Source organism: Oncorhynchus mykiss, chromosome 10 (assembly GCF_013265735.2).
Source record: "Oncorhynchus mykiss isolate Arlee chromosome 10, USDA_OmykA_1.1, whole genome shotgun sequence".
NCBI lineage: Eukaryota > Metazoa > Chordata > Actinopteri > Salmoniformes > Salmonidae > Oncorhynchus > Oncorhynchus mykiss.
The window spans coordinates 20,245,166-20,268,302 of NC_048574.1; the positions used below are offsets into that span (position 1 = coordinate 20,245,166).

General features: G+C 43.4%; 1 protein-coding gene across 5 annotated transcripts in view; it reads left to right on the plus strand.

Moving 5' to 3' along the window:
* The window catches only part of LOC110534862 (glutamate receptor 4), a 186,286-nt gene that overhangs the window by 124,208 nt on the left and 38,941 nt on the right, over positions 1-23,137 (plus strand). For 4 of the 5 annotated variants that reach the window (XR_005053597.1, XM_036989863.1, XM_036989861.1 and 1 more), the window contains exons 4-9: positions 1,321-1,505; positions 6,125-6,178; positions 6,866-7,024; positions 13,384-13,551; positions 18,583-18,687; positions 22,349-22,453. Coding sequence is in view for 4 of the 5 variants with exons in the window: in XM_036989863.1 (XP_036845758.1) it covers positions 1,321-1,505; positions 6,125-6,178; positions 6,866-7,024; positions 13,384-13,551; positions 18,583-18,687; positions 22,349-22,453 (776 nt within the window). In the remaining variant the exon portion in view is untranslated. The remainder of the gene's footprint in view (positions 1-1,320; positions 1,506-6,124; positions 6,179-6,865; positions 7,025-13,383; positions 13,552-18,582; positions 18,688-22,348; positions 22,454-23,137) is intronic. The other variant, XM_036989862.1, reaches the window with a different exon arrangement.

The window sequence follows — 23,137 nt, forward strand, 5'->3', positions numbered from 1 at the left end:
ACTGACTGACTGACTGACTGACTGACTGACTGACTGACTGACTGAACTGACTGACTGACTGACTGACTGACTGACTGACTCACTCACTCACTCACTCACTCACTCACTCACTCACTCACTCACTCACTCACTCACTCACTCACTCACTCACTCACTCACTCACTCTAATAGGATGCACAGAGAGAGAGTGAAAAAGGGGGGTTGAGCCAGACGTGGATACTCGAGCACAGGTTAATCTACTAATTGGGAGCAGAGGGAGAAAGGTTGCCAGCTTGTGATGGCCACCAGGAGGGGCCGTTTAAGTGGGACATCTGTTCCTGTTGGAGAGAAGACAGGAGACGCAGGGCGGGGCTCCCCTGACTTCCTCTCACCCCTCTATCGTTCCTCTATTTACACAAGGCCTCATCTGGTCCCAGCAGCCCAGAGTCCCCCCTCTAAACACCATGTGGTTCCTCCCACTCTACCAGTCTCTAATCAAAGAGACTAGGCCATCTACTCAAAAACAGGGGGTTGCTGTGGGACTGGTATGAAGAATTGGCATAGGAGCAAAGGGTTAGAACTCTGAATTCAACACAGATAGAAAAGCTCTTCTTGGATGCAGGGTTTCTTGTGGTTCTTCTTCTTGCATGCTTGTTGTTTTTGGGAAGCCAGTGTTTTTAGATTGTGGCTTCAGTTTTATGATATCAGTAGTACTCAGTAATATCACTCAGTCATTTCCCAGCCAATAGGAAGTAGGGTTGGCATTTGGTCTGACTGAATTGACCCTAACCCTGAAAGGAGAGCAGATTATAAGTGCAGAATCCTAATATGAGACCCACTCCGTACTGATTTGGGGACCAACACTGTAAATGATTGTAGTGCAGATGTGATGGTGCAATGCATCTGACTGTTGTACATTCAATATGCAAATGTTGTTGTCTTTTCCTGCAGTCAAATGACCTAGTGGCCTCACGGGTGTAATGTTATTCATATTTTTCATAATTTCATAGTTAATAAACATTATTTCCAGAAACCCGTAGAAAATCCTGTTTTTATGTCAAACAGTTTTGTTATATTTCAGTCTTCATTGATGTATATAAAGTGTAATATTTCAACTCTATATCTGACATGGTACAGGTGTCTTATTTTTTGTAAGCCCATAACCATATGTGTGAGGTGTATACTTCTGTTTCAAAGTAGATTTGTTTAAGACTACCAATAAACACTGTGACCTTGATTTAGCCCACTGCAGTAAAATATTAATTAATTGTCACTATGTAGCTAAATAAATTATTGGAATGAAATTCCGTGATCTGATTGGTGGTTGGTCTTGTCCCTCAGGGTACGCCATACTGCAGGCCATCATGGAGAAGGCGGGCCAGAACAGCTGGCAGGTGAGCGCCATCTGTGTGGAGAGCTTCGACGACGCTGCCTACCGGCGCCTCCTGGAGGACCTGGACCGACGGCAGGAGAAGAAGTTTGTCATCGACCTGGAGGCCGAGAGGCTCACCAACATGCTGGAGCAGGTGAGATCAGTCAGCCAATCAGTCATGGCAGGCATTCAGGAAGAAAGAAAAAGGTAATTAAGGCAGTTAGGCAGTTAGGGAGTTAGGCAGTTGGGCAGCTGGGCAGTTAGGGAGTTAGGCAGTTGGGCAGCTGGGCAGTTAGAGCGTTAGGCAGTTAGGGAGTTAGGCAGTTGGGCAGTTAGGCAGTTAGGGAGTTAGGCAGTTAGGCAGTTAGGGAGTTAGGCAGTTAGGGAGTTAGGCAGTTGGGCAGCTGGGCAGTTAGGCAGTTAGGCAGTTAGGGAGTTAGGGAGTTAGGCAGTTAGGGAGTTAGGCAGTTAGGCTGCTGGACAGTTAGGAAGTTAGGCAGTTAGGGAGTTAGGCAGTTAGGGAGTTAGGCAGTTAGGGAGTTAGGCAGTTAGGCAGTTAGAGAGTTAGGCAGTTAGGGAGTTAGGCAGTTAGGGAGTTAGGCAGTTAGGCTGCTGGACAGTTAGGGAGTTAGGCAGTTAGGCAGTTAGGCAGTTAGGGAGTTAGGCAGTTAGGGAGTTAGGCAGTTAGGGAGTTAGGCAGTTAGGCTGCTGGACAGTTAGGGAGTTCAAGAGGCTCACCAACATACTGTAGTAGGTCAATCAATCAATGAAATCAATTAATCAATTCATCTATACAGTCTAAAACAGGTGACAGAACCATTTGGTAAAGCAAATGACTAGAGGAAACACTTTCTTTCATTTCAATTTGAGACCTGCAGTTGATTTAACAGTTCTAGAGTGCTTATTTAAATTAAGTTGAATTAATTAGCTGCAAACATGATTCATTAATATTTTGTGGTACAATCTGAGATGGTCCATATTGTACCGAACACAATTGTCCTATTTTACATAATCATTCAGGTTTAGGTATATTCAGTCTATTAGGTCAAATTGTAGAATGTTTGAATAGCTTCTGGCGCCACTCAGTTGCCTATATGTAGTCAGAGTTACAAACCGAATAACCCCCTTCTCTGTTTCATAGTGTACTCATCCACCATCCCCCAGGCAACCAGTATCTCTATCTCACGTTTCAATTATTTAGCAAATTTCAGCTCCGGCATCTGTCACTGTGCTAACGACTCAGTGTTTATGTGAGTGTGTGCGAGTCAGTATGTGTGTGTGGTGTGCTTTTGTGGGAGCCGGGCTCACCTCCAACAGTTCCCATTGTATCTCAGTAGGCGTCAGTACACACAACTTAATCTTAATCAGCAGGTCACATCTAATGTACACATTGTTATTCAGTAGTATCTCGTGTTCACCAGGGATGCAGTGGTAAAAACCATTTTTTTGTATGGTCCCAATTTTAATAAGGGTAAATTCACTTTTCTTTAGCATAGTTTATTTTCACCTCCCTCTAGTGTTATTGTTTCCAAACCATTTTTTGTTTCATTACCTTGTCTGGCTAGCATTTTTGGAGAATGGAGCACTGCTAGTGGAAACAGATTGTATTTGTTAGCAGTGCATTCAAACACATTAGGCTAAAACGTTAAACAAACAACAATGAATGCTTTACTGAACATTTAGAAAGTCTTCATCATCACTACATTGATACTGTACCTCACAAATCATCTATAAGCCAAGTCATACTACAGGGTGACATAAGCAACAGGGTCACCCCTATCTGGGATCCTTGGGATATCCCAACTCTGACGTTACCCCATTGAAGTTGACATTTAAAAGTGTTGAGGTAAGGGTTAGGCTAGGGATGTGGTTAACCTCTCTGGGATTGTTCGGGACGCTAGCGTCCCACCTCGCCAACAGCCAGTGAACTTGCAGGGCTCCAAATTCAAAACAACAGAAATCTCATAATTAAAATTCCTCAACCATACAAGTATTTTACACCATTTTAAAGATACACTTCTCGTTAATCCAACCACAGTGTCCGATTTCAAAAAGGCTTTTAGGCGAAAGCAAAACATATCATTATGTTAGGTCAGCAACTAGTCACAGAAAGCATTCTCCAACCAAAGAGAGGTGTCACAAAAAGCAGAAATATAGATCAAATGAATCACTAACCTTTGACAATCTTCATCAGATGACAACCTCAGTTTACATTGGCGCCATGTTCAGAAATGCCTCCAAAACATCTGGAGAAATTGCAGAGAGCCACATCAAATAACGGAAATGCTCATCATAAACTTTGATGAAAGATACATGTTTTACATAGAATTAAAGATAAACTTGTTCTTAATTAATTTCTTGCGACTAGCAATCCCGTATCCGGGAGCGTAATCATAGCCTCAAGCGCATTACCATAACGCAGCGAAATGAAATGAAATAAATATATTCAAACACAAGCTTAGCCTTTTGTTAACAACACTGTCATCTCAGATTTTCAAAATATGCGTTACAGCCAACGCTAGACAAGCATTTGGGTAAGTTTATCATGGCATAATGCTATGCTAGGCTGTGCTGGCAGCAGGCAACATTTTCACGAAAATAAGAAAAGCAACCAAATTAAATAATTTACCTTTGAAGAACTTCAGATGCTTTCACTCAGGAGACTCCCAGTTAGATAGCAAATGTTCCTTTTTTCAAAAATATAATTTTTGTAGGCGAAATAGCTCCCGTTTGTTCATCCTGCTTGGCTGAGAAATCGACAGAAAAATACCAAACTTTTTTCAAAATTTGCTCCATAATATCGACAGAAACACGGCAAACGTTGTTTAGGATCCATCCTCAAGGTGTTTTTAACATATGTATTCGATAATATATCCGTCGAGGCAGTTGGTTTCTCATAAGAAGCGATTGGAAAAATGGCTACCTCAGTATTTTACGCAAGGTTTTCTGCGGGAGACATCATGTGACCACATGCCATATATGGTCCCTTACAGCCATTCTTCAAGGGAAATGCCTAAAAAAAACGTCACAATGCTGTAGACACCTTGGAGAAAACGTGGAAAACGTAAGCTCATTCGTAGCTCATTCACAGCCATATGGAGTCATTGGCATGAGGCAGTTTCAAAAAATGCGGCACTTCCTGATAGGATTTTTATCTGGGTTTCGCCTGCAACATCAGTTCTGTGGCACACACAGACAATATCTTTGCAGTTTTGGAAACGTCAGAGTGTTTTCTTTCCAAAGCTGTCAATTATATGCATAGTCGAGCATCTTTTCGTGACAAAACATCCCAAAATTAAAATAGCGCCCCCTATATCGAAGAGGTTAATGCAACCGCTGTGTCAGATTTTAAAAAGCTTAACTGCAAAAGCACAATATTCAATAATCTGAGAACAGCGTTCAGCCACAAAAGCAAGCCATACAGTTACCCGCCAAATTGTGGAGTCAACAAAAGTCATAAATAGCATTTTAAATCTTCACTTACCTTTGCTAATCTTCGTCGGAATGCACTCCCAGGACACCCACTTCCACAATATTTTTTTTTTCTTCGATTACCTTCATACTTTTGTCCAAATACCTTCGTTTTGTTTGCGCGTTTAGTTCACTATTCCAAAGGCACAATGCGCGAGCGCAAAATCCAGACGAAGTCGAAAGATTTCCATTACAGTTTGTAGAAACATGTCAAACGAGGTTTACAATCAATCCTTAGGGACTTTTTATAATGAATCTTCAATAATATTCCAACCGGACAATAGCGTATTCATTACAGAGCAAAAAGAAGGAACGGCGCGCCCGCGTGACCGCGCAGTAAACAACTGATTGGCCACAGCTTAGTCCACTTGTTGAAATAGCTCTTATTCAACCCCCTTCCACAATAGAAGCCTTAACCAACGTTCTAAAGACTTTTGACATCTGCTGGAAGCCTTGGGAAGTGCAATCTGGCCCCATAGACACAGCATATTGGATAGGCAATCACTTAAATGAAACTACAAACCTCAGATTTCTCACTTCCTGGTTGGATTGGTCAGGTTTTCGCCTGCCATATGAGTTATGTTATACTCACAGACATCATTCAAACAGTTTTAGAATCTTCAGAGTGTTTTCTATCCAATACGAATCATAATATACATATATTAGCATTTTGAGACAGAGTAGCAGGCAGTTTACTCTGGGCACCTTATTCATCCAAGCTACTCAATACTGCCCACTGTCACCAAGAAGTTAAGGTAAAAGTAAGGGCTACGTTTAGGGTTAGGGTTTAGCAGCTGTCTTCAGTTCAATGTCTGTTTAGCTACCTGAGATCTGCTTGTGTTCAATGGATCAATGAACATTCTCTGTCTCTCTCTCCATGCCATGAGCATTTTCATATTCCCTACTACCTGGCCTCAGATAGTGTCTGTCTGTCTGTCTGTCTGTCTGTCTGTCTGTCTGTCTGTCTGTCTGTCTGTCTGTCTGTCTGTCTGTCTTCTGTCTGTCTGTCTGTCTGTCTGTCTGTCTGTCTGTCTGTCTATCTATCTATCTATCTGCTCGTGTGGGACTCATCCGGATGCCTACTCATTTGTTTAGACAGCCTGCACGTCTGATTTCTCCCCATGAAAGACAATGTTGACGCGATGCCAAGCCGCACACACTGGGGTGTCATTCAACTGACAGCCAATTAAGCTTGCTAATGCTAATCCAGTCGGGTTCACTCAACGTTTGTCGAACGTTTGTCCCTTTCCAGTCGGGTTGACTTAATGTTTCTCTAACGCTTCTTCCTCCCTTCTCTCGCAGATTGTCAGTGTCGGAAAACATGTCAAAGGCTACCATTACATCATGGCTAACTTGGTGAGGAAAAAAAATCCCGGCATGTCTTGACTACACCATTTCTCTCTCATTCTCTCTCTCTCTCTCTCTCTCTCTCTCTCTCTCTCTGTCTCTGTCTCTGTCTCTGTCTCTGTCTCTCTCTCTGTCTCTGTCTCTGTCTCTGTCTCTGTCTCTGTCTGTCTCTGTCTCTCTCTCTCTCTCTCTCTCTCTCTCTCTCTCTCTCTCTCTCTCCACGTCTATGTAATTAGTATTCAGCCCATTTCCACAGTGACAGTGTATTAATGGTGTCCAGAACAGGACAGCTCAGTGTTTGTGTGTGTGCATCTACATGTGAGTGACTGTGTGTGTGTGTGACAGTACTGGAGGCATCAGAGCACTGGGCTGGGAGAGATTAATGTTGGCACAATCCTTCTTACCAGCCCTCTGCTGCAGAAGCAGGGCGTCGACACAATTCAGGCTCAGCCGGTGATCCCAGATCTTAGAAAAGGCTAGGGGAAAGAACTGTCTGGTGTCCTTTTTTGTTGCGGTATAACATAATGCTCTGCCTCTCTTTCTCTCTCTCGTTGCCACTCTCCCACTCCCTTTCTCTTCCTCCCCCCCCCTCTGTTTATTTCTCTCCCTCTTTCTATCTACCTTTTGCATGCCTTCCTCATTCTCCTCACTTCTCTCCATTGATGTCTTTCTCTCCCTCTCTCTCTCTCTCCCCAGGGTTTTAAGGACATCAACCTCGAGCGCTTCATGCATGGCGGGGCCAACGTGTCAGGCTTCCAGCTAGTGGACTTCAGCAACCCCATGGTCATCAAGCTGATGCAGCGCTGGAACAAGCTGGACCAGAGGGAGTACCCAGGCTCCGACAGCCCCCCGAAGGTAACACTGGGATTAAGTCCTCTCATCTCCTCTAATGTCATGCCTTTCCCCCATTTGCTGAAGAGCGACAGCCCCCCGAATGTACACCATGCCTGGAGTAAGGTCTTCTCCCCTAAGGTTCTCTCCTGTATCTGTCCTCTAAGGCATGGGGGATAGAACCCATGGAGGATTTAACAGAGCTGAGCCCGAGTCAATACAATTCTTCAGTAGATAACCTCTAGTTCTGACTGACTGACTGACTGACTGACTGGCTGGCTGGCTGGCTGGCTGGCTGACTGAATAGCTGGCTGACTGACTGTGTGAATGATTGCTTTAGACTCTGGTCAGTCTGGTCTGGTGCATGGGAAGGTGGCTTTATGATTCTACAGGACCAACTGCAGAGGTGTGGGTTTGCCTGCTATCTCCCAGCTAGGGCTGGGAGATATGCAGACGCACACTTACACAGACGCGCACACACACACTTAGAATACATTACAGTACCTGCTAACTGTGGTGCAGTCTCGTGGAGAGGTTCAGTCTATGGGATTGTGTCACAATCTCCTCGTTGTCTCACACCTGTGGACTTTCTTAGTATTGGAATAGTGTAGCCCAATGCCTGAGGGAGCTCCACTCTTGCTAGGGGCCATGAGAACTGGTGCATTTTAGCTGTCCTGATTCACTTGAATGTACTGGACCCATGCTCTAAACATTCTAGTCAGAAGATTCTGGATGTTGCTAATTAACCAGCTAAGGAACTTAAAATGTTTTGGATGAAACATCAAAGAGAAGTTGAAAATAATCTAAAATGTTGAAAATATTATGAACTCTCCCTTTAAGGGGCTCTGTGACCAGCAGTCACCTACCACCCGGACACATCAGTGCGTCATGAGTCAGAATCTCTGAGGGCTGATCTGAGATGCATTTCCTAGGGATAGATGGGAGAAGGAGGGAGGGGGAGGGGGAGGGAGGGAGTGATGGAGGGAGAGAGAGCGAGTGGGTGGAAGGTAGGGGAGAGGTGGTATGGAGGGAGGGAGGGGGCATCATCATCAGCACTGTTGTTGGTCCACCCTGGGGGCCATTGGCCCTAGCTGCGAGGATGTGACGGACTGACCGATTTAAGCTATACTGCTGTGCCACGACGCGCAGTGTGTGTGTATGCTTGTGTTTCTGCTCCAATATCCATGCAGATCACTCAAGATTGACTTCAAAATTGAACATCTGTCTATGTCCTGAGGACGTCGGGAAATGCCTTCAAAACCGGCCACTAGGGGCAGCAGTGCTATTTCCATGAAGTGGGCTTGGGTTTTGCGTTGTGGACAGGGGTGGTGAACGGGCATAATCCCATTACTCCGGATCTGAAGGTCTCGTGTTCTGTCCCAGTGGTAGATACTCATTTTATTTTTATTATCCTAGCCTATCTTAACTTAGCCATGCCTAAATGTAATGTTTTAACCCTATCTAAAACCTTTGAAAATGTGAGGTTTCAAGAAAATGTACTGGCTTGAGCAAGACGAATGAAGGGTGTCAAAAACACTTTGAAATTTGATGTTTGGAGCAACTTTGAAATTTGATCTTTGGAGAAACGTGGATAAACATCAGAATCTAAAGTGAAATTGGTAAAACCATTCCAATGTTCTCCCTACCAAACAGCCCTTCTGGTGTACAGTAGCACCATCCATAGTTTTTTTTATTTTGTAATTAGTGGAGCCCAACAGTGTTGTGGTCACAGTCTAGATCAGGGATGTCAAACATACAGCCCATGGAGAGTTTTGGTCAAACGTAGTGCACTATATAGTGAATAAACTATCCAAAATGGCTATTCAGCTTTTTTTTGGTTCCAGGTAGAACTCTTTTTGGTTCCAGTTAGAACTCTTTTGGGAGCCATGTAGAAGCCATTGTGGAAAGGGTTCTACATGGAACCCAATATGGTTGTACTTGGAACCAAAATGTTTCTAACTGGAACCAAAAAGGGTTCTTCAAAGGGTTCTCCTATGGTGACGGCCGAAGAACTCTTTTAGGTTCTAGATAGCACCTTCCCAGGTCCACGAACCAAGGCAGTATTTCATTATAACCACACTTTGGATGTGTTGTGATTTGTAGGTTGATTATGACTTGTAGTATTATGGAACTTGGCCTGCGGGTGGTTTGAGTAAAAAATAAATAAATAAATAAAAAAATTGTGAATGGTGGGGGACGAACTCATTATACTTTAAAATAACTAAAAGCAAATGGAAACTGTGTAGAAATTATAATGGACCTACATTCATATAGTTTCTTTCCTGTGTACAGCCTACTGATAATCAATACAATTAAAACTAGACAGTCAAGGAGCATGGTAAATTCCAAAAACAATAGATAGAGGACAATTTTTATCAATTTTGCTCACAATGAAATATCTAACATTTTCAGTGCGGCCCTCTGGACCTCGTTGAAGACCGAATGCGACCCTCGGGGCAAAATGAGTTTGACACCCCTGGTCAAAACAGCTACAACACCCTCCTCTCCCCATTCATAACTCCTTGGCAGGACTGTCCCTCTTCTATTTAAGTGCCCAGACTCTTACCAATGTCAAACATGTACCGGTTTGTGCCAGCCTTCATGCCCAGGAAGCGGGTGGCATCAGCGTTGGTTATCAAACTGTTTATTGCCCACCTTGACCCTTGTTGGTGTAGGCAGCTTGTCCACTCCTGGCACAGGGTTGGTGGTCCATACACACACACACACACACACACACACACACACACACACACACACACACACACACACACACACACACACACACACACACACACACACACACACACACACACACACACACACACACACACACCGTGGCCCCCACAGAGAGCTGAAATGAACAAGGGCGGAAGGAGAGCGGTGTTAATGAGAAGGATTTCCCCAGGTCCGAGTGAAGATTAAATGAACTCTCTAATAAAGATTTCCCCAGGCCAGAGTGATGGTTAAATTAACTCTCCAATAAGGATTTTCCCAGACCAGAGTGATGGTTAAATTAACTCTCCAATAAGGATTTTCCCAGGCCAGAGTGAAGATTAAATTAACTCTCCAATAAGGATTTTCCCAGGCCAGAGTGAAGATTAAATTAACTCTCCAATAAGGATTTTCCCAGGCAAGAGTGAAGATTAAATTAACTCTCCAATAAGGATTTTCCCAGACCAGAGTGATGGTTAAATTAACTCTCCAATAAGGACTTTCCCAGGCCAGAGTGAAGATTAAATTAACTCTCCAATAAGGATTTTCCCAGGCCAGAGTGAAGGTTAAATTAACTCTCCAATAAGGATTTTCCCAGACCAGAGTGAAGGTTAAATTAACTCTCCAATAAGGATTTTCCCAGGCCAGAGTGAAGATTAAATTAACTCTCCAATAAGGATTTTCCCAGGCCAGAGTGAAGGTTAAATTAACTCTCCAATAAGGATTTTCCCAGACCAGAGTGAAGGTTAAATTAACTCTCCAATAAGGATTTCCCCAGGCCAGAGTGAAGGTTAAATTAACTCTCCAATAAGGATTTTCCCAGACCAGAGTGAAGGTTAAATTAACTCTCCAATAAGGATTTTCCCAGACCAGAGTGATGGTTAAATTAACTCTCCAATAAGGATTTTCCCAGACCAGAGTGAAGGTTAAATTAACTCTCCAATAAGGATTTTCCCAGACCAGAGGGAAGGTTAAATTAACTCTCCAATAAGGATTTTCCCAGACCAGAGTGAAGGTTAAATTAACTCTCCAATAAGGATTTTCCCAGACCAGAGTGATGGTTAAATTAACTCTCCAATAAGGATTTTCCCAGGCCAGAGTGAAGATTAAATTAACTCTCCAATAAGGATTTTCCCAGGCCAGAGTGAAGGTTAAATTAACTCTCCAATAAGGATTTTCCCAGACCAGAGTGAAGATTAAATTAACTCTCCAATAAGGATTTTCCCAGGCCAGAGTGAAGATTAAATTAACTCTCCAATAAGGATTTTCCCAGGCAAGAGTGAAGATTAAATTAACTCTCCAATAAGGATTTTCCCAGACCAGAGTGATGGTTAAATTAACTCTCCAATAAGGACTTTCCCAGGCCAGAGTGAAGATTAAATTAACTCTCCAATAAGGATTTTCCCAGGCCAGAGTGAAGGTTAAATTAACTCTCCAATAAGGATTTTCCCAGACCAGAGTGAAGGTTAAATTAACTCTCCAATAAGGATTTTCCCAGGCCAGAGTGAAGATTAAATTAACTCTCCAATAAGGATTTTCCCAGGCCAGAGTTAAGGTTAAATTAACTCTCCAATAAGGATTTTCCCAGACCAGAGTGAAGGTTAAATTAACTCTCCAATAAGGATTTCCCCAGGCCAGAGTGAAGGTTAAATTAACTCTCCAATAAGGATTTTCCCAGACCAGAGTGAAGGTTAAATTAACTCTCCAATAAGGATTTTCCCAGACCAGAGTGATGGTTAAATTAACTCTCCAATAAGGATTTTCCCAGACCAGAGTGAAGGTTAAATTAACTCTCCAATAAGGATTTTCCCAGACCAGAGGGAAGGTTAAATTAACTCTCCAATAAGGATTTTCCCAGACCAGAGTGAAGGTTAAATTAACTCTCCAATAAGGATTTTCCCAGACCAGAGTGATGGTTAAATTAACTCTCCAATAAGGATTTTCCCAGACCAGAGTGAAGGTTAAATTAACTCTCCCACATTGGATAACTGATTCCAGGCCCACTCTGTGCTACAGTAGACTATACACTCAGACCTCTTTTCCCCTCTCTCTCTCTCTCTCTCTCTCTCTCTCTCTCTCTCTCTCTCTCTCTCTCTCTCTCTCTCTCTCTCTCTCTCTCTCTCCAAACTGATCCTGATATGAGCCATGACAAGCTGATGTGATTGGCTACACTGTTACTGCCTTCATCTGTAACGCATTACCACATCTCTTTTTCTCTCCAAACTAGTACTTTAAGACATGGTGATTGCTGATGAATTTGGCATCACATGGCGAGAGAGTTAGTCACAATAACACAATGTACCTTAATAAATTACAGGCATTTTGAAAAGTATATTTTTAATGCCCAGTATACAGTATTCTGGTTACTTTCTCTGTTCGGCTATTACATATTACTTATTGCCACTCCTGTCATTTCCCAAAGTGGAGTAGAATGTTAACTAAAACGTCTGGTACCCAGAATATGTATACTGTACACATACGCAGAAACCTTTGTCTCTTTTCATAGTCACATGGGTGAGCACACACACCCCATCCCTCCATCACACACACCCCATCCCTCCATCACACACACCCCATCCCTCCAGCACACACACCCCATCCCTCCATCACACACACCCCATCCCTCCATCACACACACCCCATCCCTCCATCACACACACCCCATCCCTCCATCACACACACCCCATCCCTCCATCACACACACCCCATCCCTCCATCACACACACCCCATCCCTCCATCACACACACCCCATCCCTCCATCACACACCCCATCCCTCCATCACACACACCCCATCCCTCCATCACACACACCCCATCCCTCCATCACACACACCCCATCCCTCCATCACACACACCCCATCCCTCCATCACACACCCCATCCCTCCATCACACACACCCCATCCCTCCATCACACACACCCCATCCCTCCATCACACACCCCATCCCTCCATCACACACACCCCATCCCTCCATCACACACACCCCATCCCTCCATCACACACACCCCATCCCTCCATCACACACCCCATCCCTCCATCACACACCCCATCCCTCCATCACACACACCCCATCCCTCCATCACACACACCCCATCCCTCCATCATACACACCCCATCCCTCCATCACACACCCCATCCCTCCATCACACACCCCATCCCTCCATCACACACCCCATCCCTCCATCACACACCCCATCCCTCCATCACACACCCCATCCCTCCATCACACACACCCCATCCCTCCATCACACACACCCCATCCCTCCATCACACACACCCCATCCCTCCATCACACACCCCATCCCTCCATCACACACACCCCATCCCTCCATCACACACACCCCATCCCTCCATCACACACACCCCATCCCTCCATCACACACACCCCATCCCTCCATCACACACACCCCATCCCTCCATCACACACCCCATCCCTCCATCACACACACCCCATCCCTCCATCACACACACCCCATCCCTCCATCACACACACCCCATCCCTCCATCACACACACCCCATCCCTCCATCACACACCCCATCCCTCCATCACACACACCCCATCCCTCCATCACACACACCCCATCCCTCCATCACACACACCCCATCCCTCCATCACACACACCCCATCCCTCCATCACACACACCTGACGCTTCACTCCTGTTCACCAGTACACGTCGGCTTTGACCTACGACGGCGTGATGGTGATGGCGGAGGCCTTCAGGAACCTGCGTAGGCAGAAAGTGGACATCTCTCGCAGGGGGAACGCTGGCGACTGTCTGGCCAACCCCGCCGCCCCATGGAACCAGGGCATCGACATGGAGCGCACCCTCAAACAGGTATCTAATCACTGCACCTCAAAGACATTTTGGTTCATGAAATAGCTACAATAATTTCTGCCAACTCCCCGGCAAACCGGGAACATTGCCAGAACATTAGCTAAGATTCCCATCAAGTTCTAGTTAGGGTTTTATACAGTATAACATTCTGTTCTTTAAATGTTCCCAGAATGTTTCATTAGATTAATTGAGTTGTGAGAACAGTGTGGGTACATTGCAAGAGATAGGTTCCCAAAACACAAAATATGCTCAGTTGTGATGACATTCATACAATGTTGGGTTGCACAGGACATTCCTATGTTGTAAGCATGTTGACAGAACACCTGGTCTAAGTTCTTTAAAAGGTCCCAGAACATTTAATTAAGTTATGGGAGTTGTCTGGGATGTTGCAACAATATTATTTTGATATTCATATAGGTTGCATAGAACATTACCACAATGTTCCACAATCTTCCAAAAAGTCTGTATTTATGACGTTCGTAGCATGTTTGATAAAACAGAAGAAAGCAGATAGGAAAATATCCCCATTATGTTACTCTAGACATATAATGGCATTTCGCATCTGAAAGTGATTGAAGGACACATGTCATTTATATTTCATTCATAGAACATTTGATCACCATATGTGACTCATTTCAGGAAACTAGGCATATGTCATGCGTCACCACTTCACAGGAGAGCAGTTTGAACATACATTCACTTTTTATCAAAATATGTTTTTTTTGGCAGATATGCCTTCTAGAACATGTGAACTTTCATGTGCCTTAATAACATACTTGTATGCCATCTGTAAATACGAATAAAATAGTTACATTACCAGCCTCGTTGTTTTAGCCACGGAAAAAGACAGGCACCTTCCCACTAGCCATGATTGGCTGAGATAATGGATGGGCTGGACATGCCGAGAGATGAGTTCTGATGGGTCTGCCATGTAGCTCTCTTCTGTCTATAACATGAGCTGGTCAGTAAAAATCATTTCTAACGCTGCTTTTTGGAAGGATATAAATTAGTAGAACTGCAAAAGTGTTGCTCTCCACTTTCTGGAGGACCGAGTTTTCAGTGGAATTAGAGTATGATAGCTAAGGAGATGGAGTCAACAAGAGAACACACTGAATACCATGTATAAGTGTGTAAGATAGTCTAGCTAGCTACATTTTCATATATTACACATTTCTAATTTTGTCAGAAAGTCATTTTAATTTCAAGTTAAAGCGTACTGTTAGCTAGCTAGCTAACGTTAGCTGCCTGGCTCGCTAGCTAACGTTACGTTATGCTGCCAAACATACCATTGTAAAACTGACCATCTTACTGATCCTCGACTTTGGCGATGTCATTTACAAAATAGCCTCCAACACCCTACTCAACAAATTGGATGCAGTCTATCACAGTGCCATCCGTTTTGTTACCAAATACAAATACCCCATATACTACCCACCACTGTGACCTGTACTCTCTCGTTTGCTGGCCCTCGCTTCCACTGGCTCCAGGTCATCTCTACCCGCTGGTCACCATAGCTGCACCCTCCTGTAGCATGCGTTCCAGCAGGTATATCTCACTTGTCACCCCCAAAGCCAATTCTTCCTCTGACCGCCTCTCCTTCCAGTTCTTTGCTGCCAATGACTGGAACGAACTACAAAAATCTCTGAAACTGGAAACACTTATCTCCCTCACTAGCTTTAAGCACCAGCTGTCAGAGCAGCTCATAGATCACTGCACCTGTACATAGCCCATATATAAATAGCCCAAACAACTACCTCTTCCCCTACTGTATTTATTTATTTATTTATTTTGCTCCTTTGCACCTCAGTATTTCTACTTTGCACACTCATCTACTGTCAAATCTACCATTCCAGTGTTTTAATTGCTATATTGTATTTACTTCGCCACTATGGCCTATTTATTGCCTTTACCTCCCTTATCTCACCTCATTTGCTCAAATTGTATATAGACTTATTTTTCTACTGTATTATTGACTGTATGTTTGTTTTATTCCATGTGTAACTCTGTGTTGTTATATGTGTCGAACTGCTCTGCTTTATCTTGGCCAGGTCACAGTTGTAAATGAGAACTTGTTCTCAACTAGCCTACCTGGCTCATTTAAATAAAGGTCAAATGCAAATAAAAATAAAAGTACCTTTCTGTGATTGTTTCAAATTAAAATTGTTTAAAAAATGCACAATAGCAAAGAGTAAAATCACAAAAAACAATATTACAAGTACACAGCATATAAAGAGAAAGGGAACGTGTTAAATAACTTTGTGTGCCGTGTCCTGATTGACAATATTAGATTGGGAAAAAAACACAAGGTCTCAGCTAGTCCCTGGTGGCACAGAAGGTCAATGATCTGGTTGCAGATCCACAGGTTCAATCCCACATATTCTTGAACCATTTTTCTTTTGAAAAAATTATGTAAAATTGATGCTCATATCCACTATACTAAAAGATAGTTTATTTCATCCAGATTCATAAGTCCAGTCAGAAATGAAGAATTTTGACCTAACTGTAAAAAATAAAACATTGTGTAAAATGTACTCTTCAACTTTTTAATAAAACACACCCAATATAATTCCTGCTTTGAGACACTTGTCTTATTTTTCATGATCTGAAAAGCAAAAGTGATCTGAGATTAGAACTCATAGTCTTGTATACATTGTAAATATGGGCCCAGAAGTATGCAGTATATGAAGAGGGTGGGTGAAGTCATGGTGAATAACCCAGTTACCAGTATATCCCTATGTTAATTATGTCTAAGAAGGCTAAAAAGGCAGCCGTTATTCCTGGCTGACCATACTGCCATGGCAGCATATGTAAGAGTGCTTAATATGTCAGAGCGCTTACCTGGTGGCGCAGAGCATAAAATACCTGGATTGAGATGAAATGCTGTTCAAATGTCTTAAATAATGTGCAGTTTGTCAACATATGAAATGTAAAAATATGTTTGTTTGATTAAATTACGTGGATGAAATGAAAATACCATGTGTGCCTATATCACCTTGTTGTGGGTCTACAATGCTATCCTCAAATGCGAATTCCAATCAAATCTAGAGAGAACCATAATGGAGATGTATTCCAATCAAATCTGGAGAGAACCATAATGGAGATGTATTCCAATCAAATCAGGAGAGAACCATAATGGAGATGTATTCCAATCAAATCAGGAGAGAACCATAATGGAGATGTATTCCAATCAAATCAGGAGAGAACCATAATGGAGATGTATTCCAATCAAATCAGGAGAGAACCATAATGGAGATGTATTCCAATCAAATCAGGAGAGAACCATAATGGAGATGTATTCCAATCAAATCAGGAGAGAACCATAATGGAGATGTATTCCAATCAAATCTGGAGAGAACCATAATGGAGATGTATTCCAATCAAATCAGGAGAGAACCATAATGGAGATGTATTCCAATCAAATCTGGAGAGAACCATAATGGAGATGTATTCCAATCAAATCAGGAGAGAACCATAATGGAGATGTATTCCAATCAAATCTGGAGAGAACCATAATGGAGATGTATTCCAATCAAATCTAGAGAGAACCATAATGGAGATGTATTCCAATCAAATCTGGAGAGAACCATAATGGAGATGTATTCCAATCAAATCAGGAGAGAACCATAATGGAGATGTATTCCAATCAAATCTGGAGAGAACCATAATGGAGATGTATTCCAATCAAATCTAGAGAGAACCATAATGGAGATGTATTCCAATCAAATCAGGAGAGAACCATAATGGAGATGTATTCCAATCTGCTTTCTTTTGCTTTAAGGAGCTAAATAAAAATGTGCATGCTGCCAATGTTGAGCTAATATTCTGTCAGACTTAAAAATAAAATGTTCTAAAAGTTATTGAAATGTTCTGAGGACCTCCAAGAAAAATGTAAATTGCGTGAACATTAATGGAATATTATGTTGAACCTAAAACAAATGTTCTATGAACGTCATAAAAACGGACTTATTTGGAAATTATTATTATTATTATTATTATTAACATTATGCAACAATGTGGGAATTTTCTGTGCAACCTTCATAGTATCACAAGAACATTCTTGCAACATTGAGGGAATGTCCAGTGCGGGTCGGCATGATAGTGTGAAAAGTGTATGAACATTGTATGAATGTCATCACAACTGAGTATATTTTGTGTTTTGGAAACCTATCTCTTGTAATGTATTCACACTTTTCCCACGACCTAAATGTTCTGGGAACCATTAAAGAACTCATAATGGCTGTTCTGTAAAAAAAAATTGCAACATCAAATGAATGTTTTGTGCACCCCGATACAAACATTATCTGAATGGCAGCACAACTGGACAGTTTTAGTGTTTTGGGAACCTATCTCATCATATACCTACAATGTTCCCACAACCTAAAGAAACATTCTGGAAACATTTAAAGAACAGATTAAATGTGTTCTGGGAACGTTCTTGCAACATATGGTGAATGTTTTTTGCACCCTAAAGGAAACATTGTAGAATCATCTGCAGAAGTGGAAAGGTTTTGTGTTTTGGGAACATATATTTTGTGATTTCCACTCAAAATGTTCTCACCAGACTGTTCCATAACCTAATGAAACATTCTGGGAACATTTAAAGAACAGATTAAATGTGTTCTAGGAACATTCTTGCAACATCAGGTGAATGTTTTTTACAAACATTCTATATTCATCAGCACGACTGGACAGTTTTTGTGTCATAAGAACGTTTGCCCGAACGAATGTTCTGGGAACTTTCACAGAACCAAATTTGGTTTGTTGCGTCAAGGATGTCCACAAATTACATCACCAGTCAACACTACATACTATGTCATATGAAATCAATCGTATTAAAAGTAAAATAAAAGTATTATTCCACTCTGATGTAGTTGCAAAATTCTGGTAATTTCCAGGATCTCCAGAAATCATGGTCGGATGATTCCTGATTTCCTTCTTATTACCTAATGATTCTGGGAATCTTCCAACCAGGATTTCTGGTAATTTTGGTAAAGTTACCGGTGTTGAATGCTCCGATGATACTGTTTGCAGGTCCGGTTGCAGGGATTAACAGGTAATGTCCAGTTTGACCACTATGGACGCAGGGTCAACTACACCATGGACGTGTTTGAGCTGAAGAACAACGGACCCAGACGGGTAAGAAGACTAGTGCTGTGACCGCCTCACCCACCTATACTGCACCTCACTGGCTCACCCACCTATGCTGCACCTCACTCGCTCACTCACCTATACTGCACCTCACTGGCTCACCCACCTATGCTGCACCTTACTGGCTCACCCACCTATACTGCACCTCACTGGCTCACCCACCTATACTGCACCTCACTGGCTCACCCACCTATACTGCACCTCACTGGCTCACCCACCTATAATGCACCTCACTCGCTCACTCACCTATACTGCACCTCACTGGGTCACCCACCTATACCGTACCTCACTGGCTCACCCACCTATGCTGCACCTCACTGGCTCACCCACCTATGCTGCACCTTACTGGCTCACCCACCTATACTGCACCTCACTGGTTCACCCACCTATACTGCACCTCACTGGCTCACCCACCTATACTGCACCTCACTGGCTCACCCACCTATAATGCACCTCACTGGCTCACCCACCTATACTGCACCTCACTGGCTCACCCACCTATACTGCACCTCACTGGCTCACCCACCTATACTGCACCTCACTGGCTCACCCACCTATGCTGCACCTCACTGGCTCACCCACCTATACTGCACCTCACTGGCTCCCCCACCTATGCTGCACCTCACTGGCTCACCCACCTATGCTGCACCTTACTGGCTTACCCACCTATACTGCACCTCACTGGCTCACCCACCTATACTGCACCTCACTGGCTTACCCACCTATACTGCACCTCACTGGCTCACCCCCCTATACTGCACCTCACTGGCTCACCCCCCTATACTGCACCTCACTGGCTCACCCACCTATACTGCACCTTACTGCCCACACTATTATACTGTACCTTAACTCATTCATTTAGAAACATAACTATATGTTTGAATTTATATTCACTAAATGTTTAATTCTATTCTCAATTTCCATCACTGCCCATGCTTTCTAGCTATAACCATAATTGCTATACCATAATACCACTATACCATAATGACTGAATCATATTAAAAACATAATATGCACGTTTGAGCAATGAATAACTGTATGTTTAATTTCATTCTGTTTGAAATGACAGAGAGCGAACATCATGTCATTATCTGTTTATCTGTTTAGCATTGTCTGTGTCTGTAGAATCTGTGTATTATGTATCAGTGATCTCTATATTCAAGTTGCTGCATGAATAGTATACTCAGGCTTCGGCAATGTGTGTGCGCACCTGCGCCTATGTGTGTATGTTTAGTGCTGTCTGTGTACTGTATGTGTCGGACGCCAGCCAACTACGGTAGGTGAACAGAAAGCAGTGGAGCGGTAGAGACAGAAAGTGATGGAGGGAGGAGAAGAAGAGGGGAGGAGGGGAGGAGGAGTGTGTTCATCAATCAGCAGGCTGTTTGGGTCTGCTGGCTGGCTGCGCACGCTAGGAGTCCTGTCAGGACAGGAGGGAGGGGGGCTGGGTACACACACGTGCGAACATACAGACAACTCCATTCATGCACATGCATGCACACACACGCTCACGCATGCACACACTCACACCTCTCCACCGTCCCTCAAAAGCTCGTCAATCATTCCTACACTCAGCAGGGAGAGAGAGGAGCAGTTCACGGCCAGCCCGCCATCACCCCCCCCCCCCCCCCCCCCCCCACCCGTCTTCTTGATCCATGGCAGACACCACCAATTTATATGGCAGACATTTATATTGACTGCCTTAGCTTGACTCACCTATTATACAACTCATGTACTGTATACTAAACATTTCAACATTGGGTACTTTAATGTACTGTACATGACACATCCAAGCATACTGTACAATTTGTGTGGCTCTTATCATTTGCTTGTATACACACACATTATCTCAGATACTCTCACAGATCTTCACACCACATAATGAAACATAAATACTGGAAACTACACACCAGAAATACACTGTACACACTGAACACACACACCCTCTACACACACTGTACACATGCTGAACACACACACCCTCTACACACACTGTACACACGCTGAACACACACACCCTCTACACACACTGCACACACACTGTACAGTCGTGGCCAAAAGTTTTGAGAATGACACAAATTTAAATTTTCACTAAGTTTGCTGCTTCAGTGTCTTTAGATATTTTTGTCAGATGTTACTATGGAATACTGAAGTATAATTATAAGCATTTCATACGTTTCAAAGGCTTTTATTGACAATTACATGAAGTTGATGCAAAGAGTCAATATGTGCAGTGTTGTAGTGTGCAGAGCACTCTTTTTCAAGACCTGTGCAATCCGCCCAGGCGGAAGTCAATTAACTTCTGGGCCACATCCTGACTGATGGCAGCCCATTCTTGCATAATCAATGCTTGGAGTTTGTCAGAATTTGTGGGGTTTTGTTTGTACACCCGCCTCTTGAGGATTGACCACAAGTTCTCAATGGGATTAAGGTCTGGGGAGTTTCCTGGCCATGGACCCAAAATATCGATGTTTTGTTCCCCGAGCCACTTAGTTATCATTTTTGCCTTATGCTCTCGGAGGATGTGTTGGTACCATTCTTTATTCATGGCTGTGTTCTTAGGCAAAATTGTGAGTGAGCCCACTCCCTTGGCTGAGAAGCAACCCCACACATGAATGGTCTCAAGATGCTTTACTGTTGGCATGACACAGGACTGATGGTAGCGCTCACCTTGTCTTCTCCAGACAAGATTTTTTTCCGGATGCCCCAAACAATCGGAAAGGGGATTCATCAGAGAAAATGACTTTACCCCAGTCCTCAGCAGTCCAATCCCTGTACCTTTTGCAGAATATCAGTCTGTCCCTGATGTTTTTCCTGGAGAGAAGTGGCTTCTTTGCTGCCCTTCTTGACACCAGGCCAACCTCCAAAAGTCTTCGCCTCAATGTGTGTGCAGATGCACTCACACCTGCCTGCTGCCATTCCTGAGCAAGCTCTGTACTGGTGGTGCCCCGATCCCGCAGCTGAATCAACTTTAAGCGATGGTCCTGGCGCTTGCTGGACTTTCTTGGGTGCCCTGAAGCCTTCTTCAGAACAATTGAACCACTCTCCTTGAAGTTCTTGATGATCCGATAAATGGTTGATTTAGGTGCAATCTTATTGGCAGCAATATCCTTGTCTGTGAAGCCCTTTTTGTGCAAAGCAATGATGAAGGCACGTGTTTCCTTGCAGGTAACCATGATTGACAGAGGAAGAACGACGATGCCAAGCACCACCCTCCTTTTGAAGCTTCCAGTCTGCTATTCGAACTCAATCAGCATGACAGAGTGATCTCCAGCCTTGCCCTCGTCAACACTCACACCTGTGTTAACGAGAGAATCACTGACATGATGTCAGCTGGTCCTTTTGTGGCAGGGCTGAAATGCAGTGGAAATGTTTTTTGGGAATTCAGTTAATTTGCATGGCAAAGAGGGACTTTGCAATTCAATTGATCACTCTTCATAACATTCTGGAGTATATGCAAATTGCCATCATACAAACTGAGGCAGCAGACTGTGAAAATAAACATTTGTGTCATTCTCAAATAATTTGGCCACGACTGTACAAACACACCCTCTACACACACTGTACAAACACATACACCCTCTACACTCACTGTATGAACACATACACCCTCTACACACACTGAACACATACACCCTCTGTCTGTCTCCAGATGGGTTACTGGACGGATTCAGACAAGCTGGTTCTGATCCAGAATGAAGCCCTCCTTCCCAATGAAATCCTGGAGAACAGAACTGTTGTAGTCACCACTATCATGGTAAGACACGCTACAACCCTACACACACACACATGCGCATACGTGCACATGCACACAAAGAGACACACAAGCACAAAAGAGACACAGACACACACACCCTCTAGCGCGCTCACGTCTTAATGTTCTCCCGGACAGGGCTTTACTCTACCTTCCTCTGCCTCAGGGCAGACGTTCAGTCACACAAACACAAACACAATCCAAAACACTCACCAACATTGGCACTGCAGATGCTTTTGAGACGTTGTTACACTAGGTGTGATGGAGATGTCATTGTAAACATGTCACTCACTATAAGTGCAGTACCTACCATGACTAGTCTAGTCCCCTTTATAAATGCATGAGCTGTGCTCTGTATCCCTGCCAGAGACTGCTACACATGCATTTTAAGAGTTGGTATTTAATGAGGCAACAAAGTCAGATTCTATACTCAAACACAGATACGCACACACAGATGCAAATGCACACACACATACAGGCGCACACATGCACACACACACACACACATACACACACACACACACACACACACACACACACACACACACACACACACACACACACACACACACACACACACACACACACACACACACACACACACACACACACACACACACACACACACACACACTCATACATACACACTCATACATACACACACACATGCACTCAGAAAGAAAATCT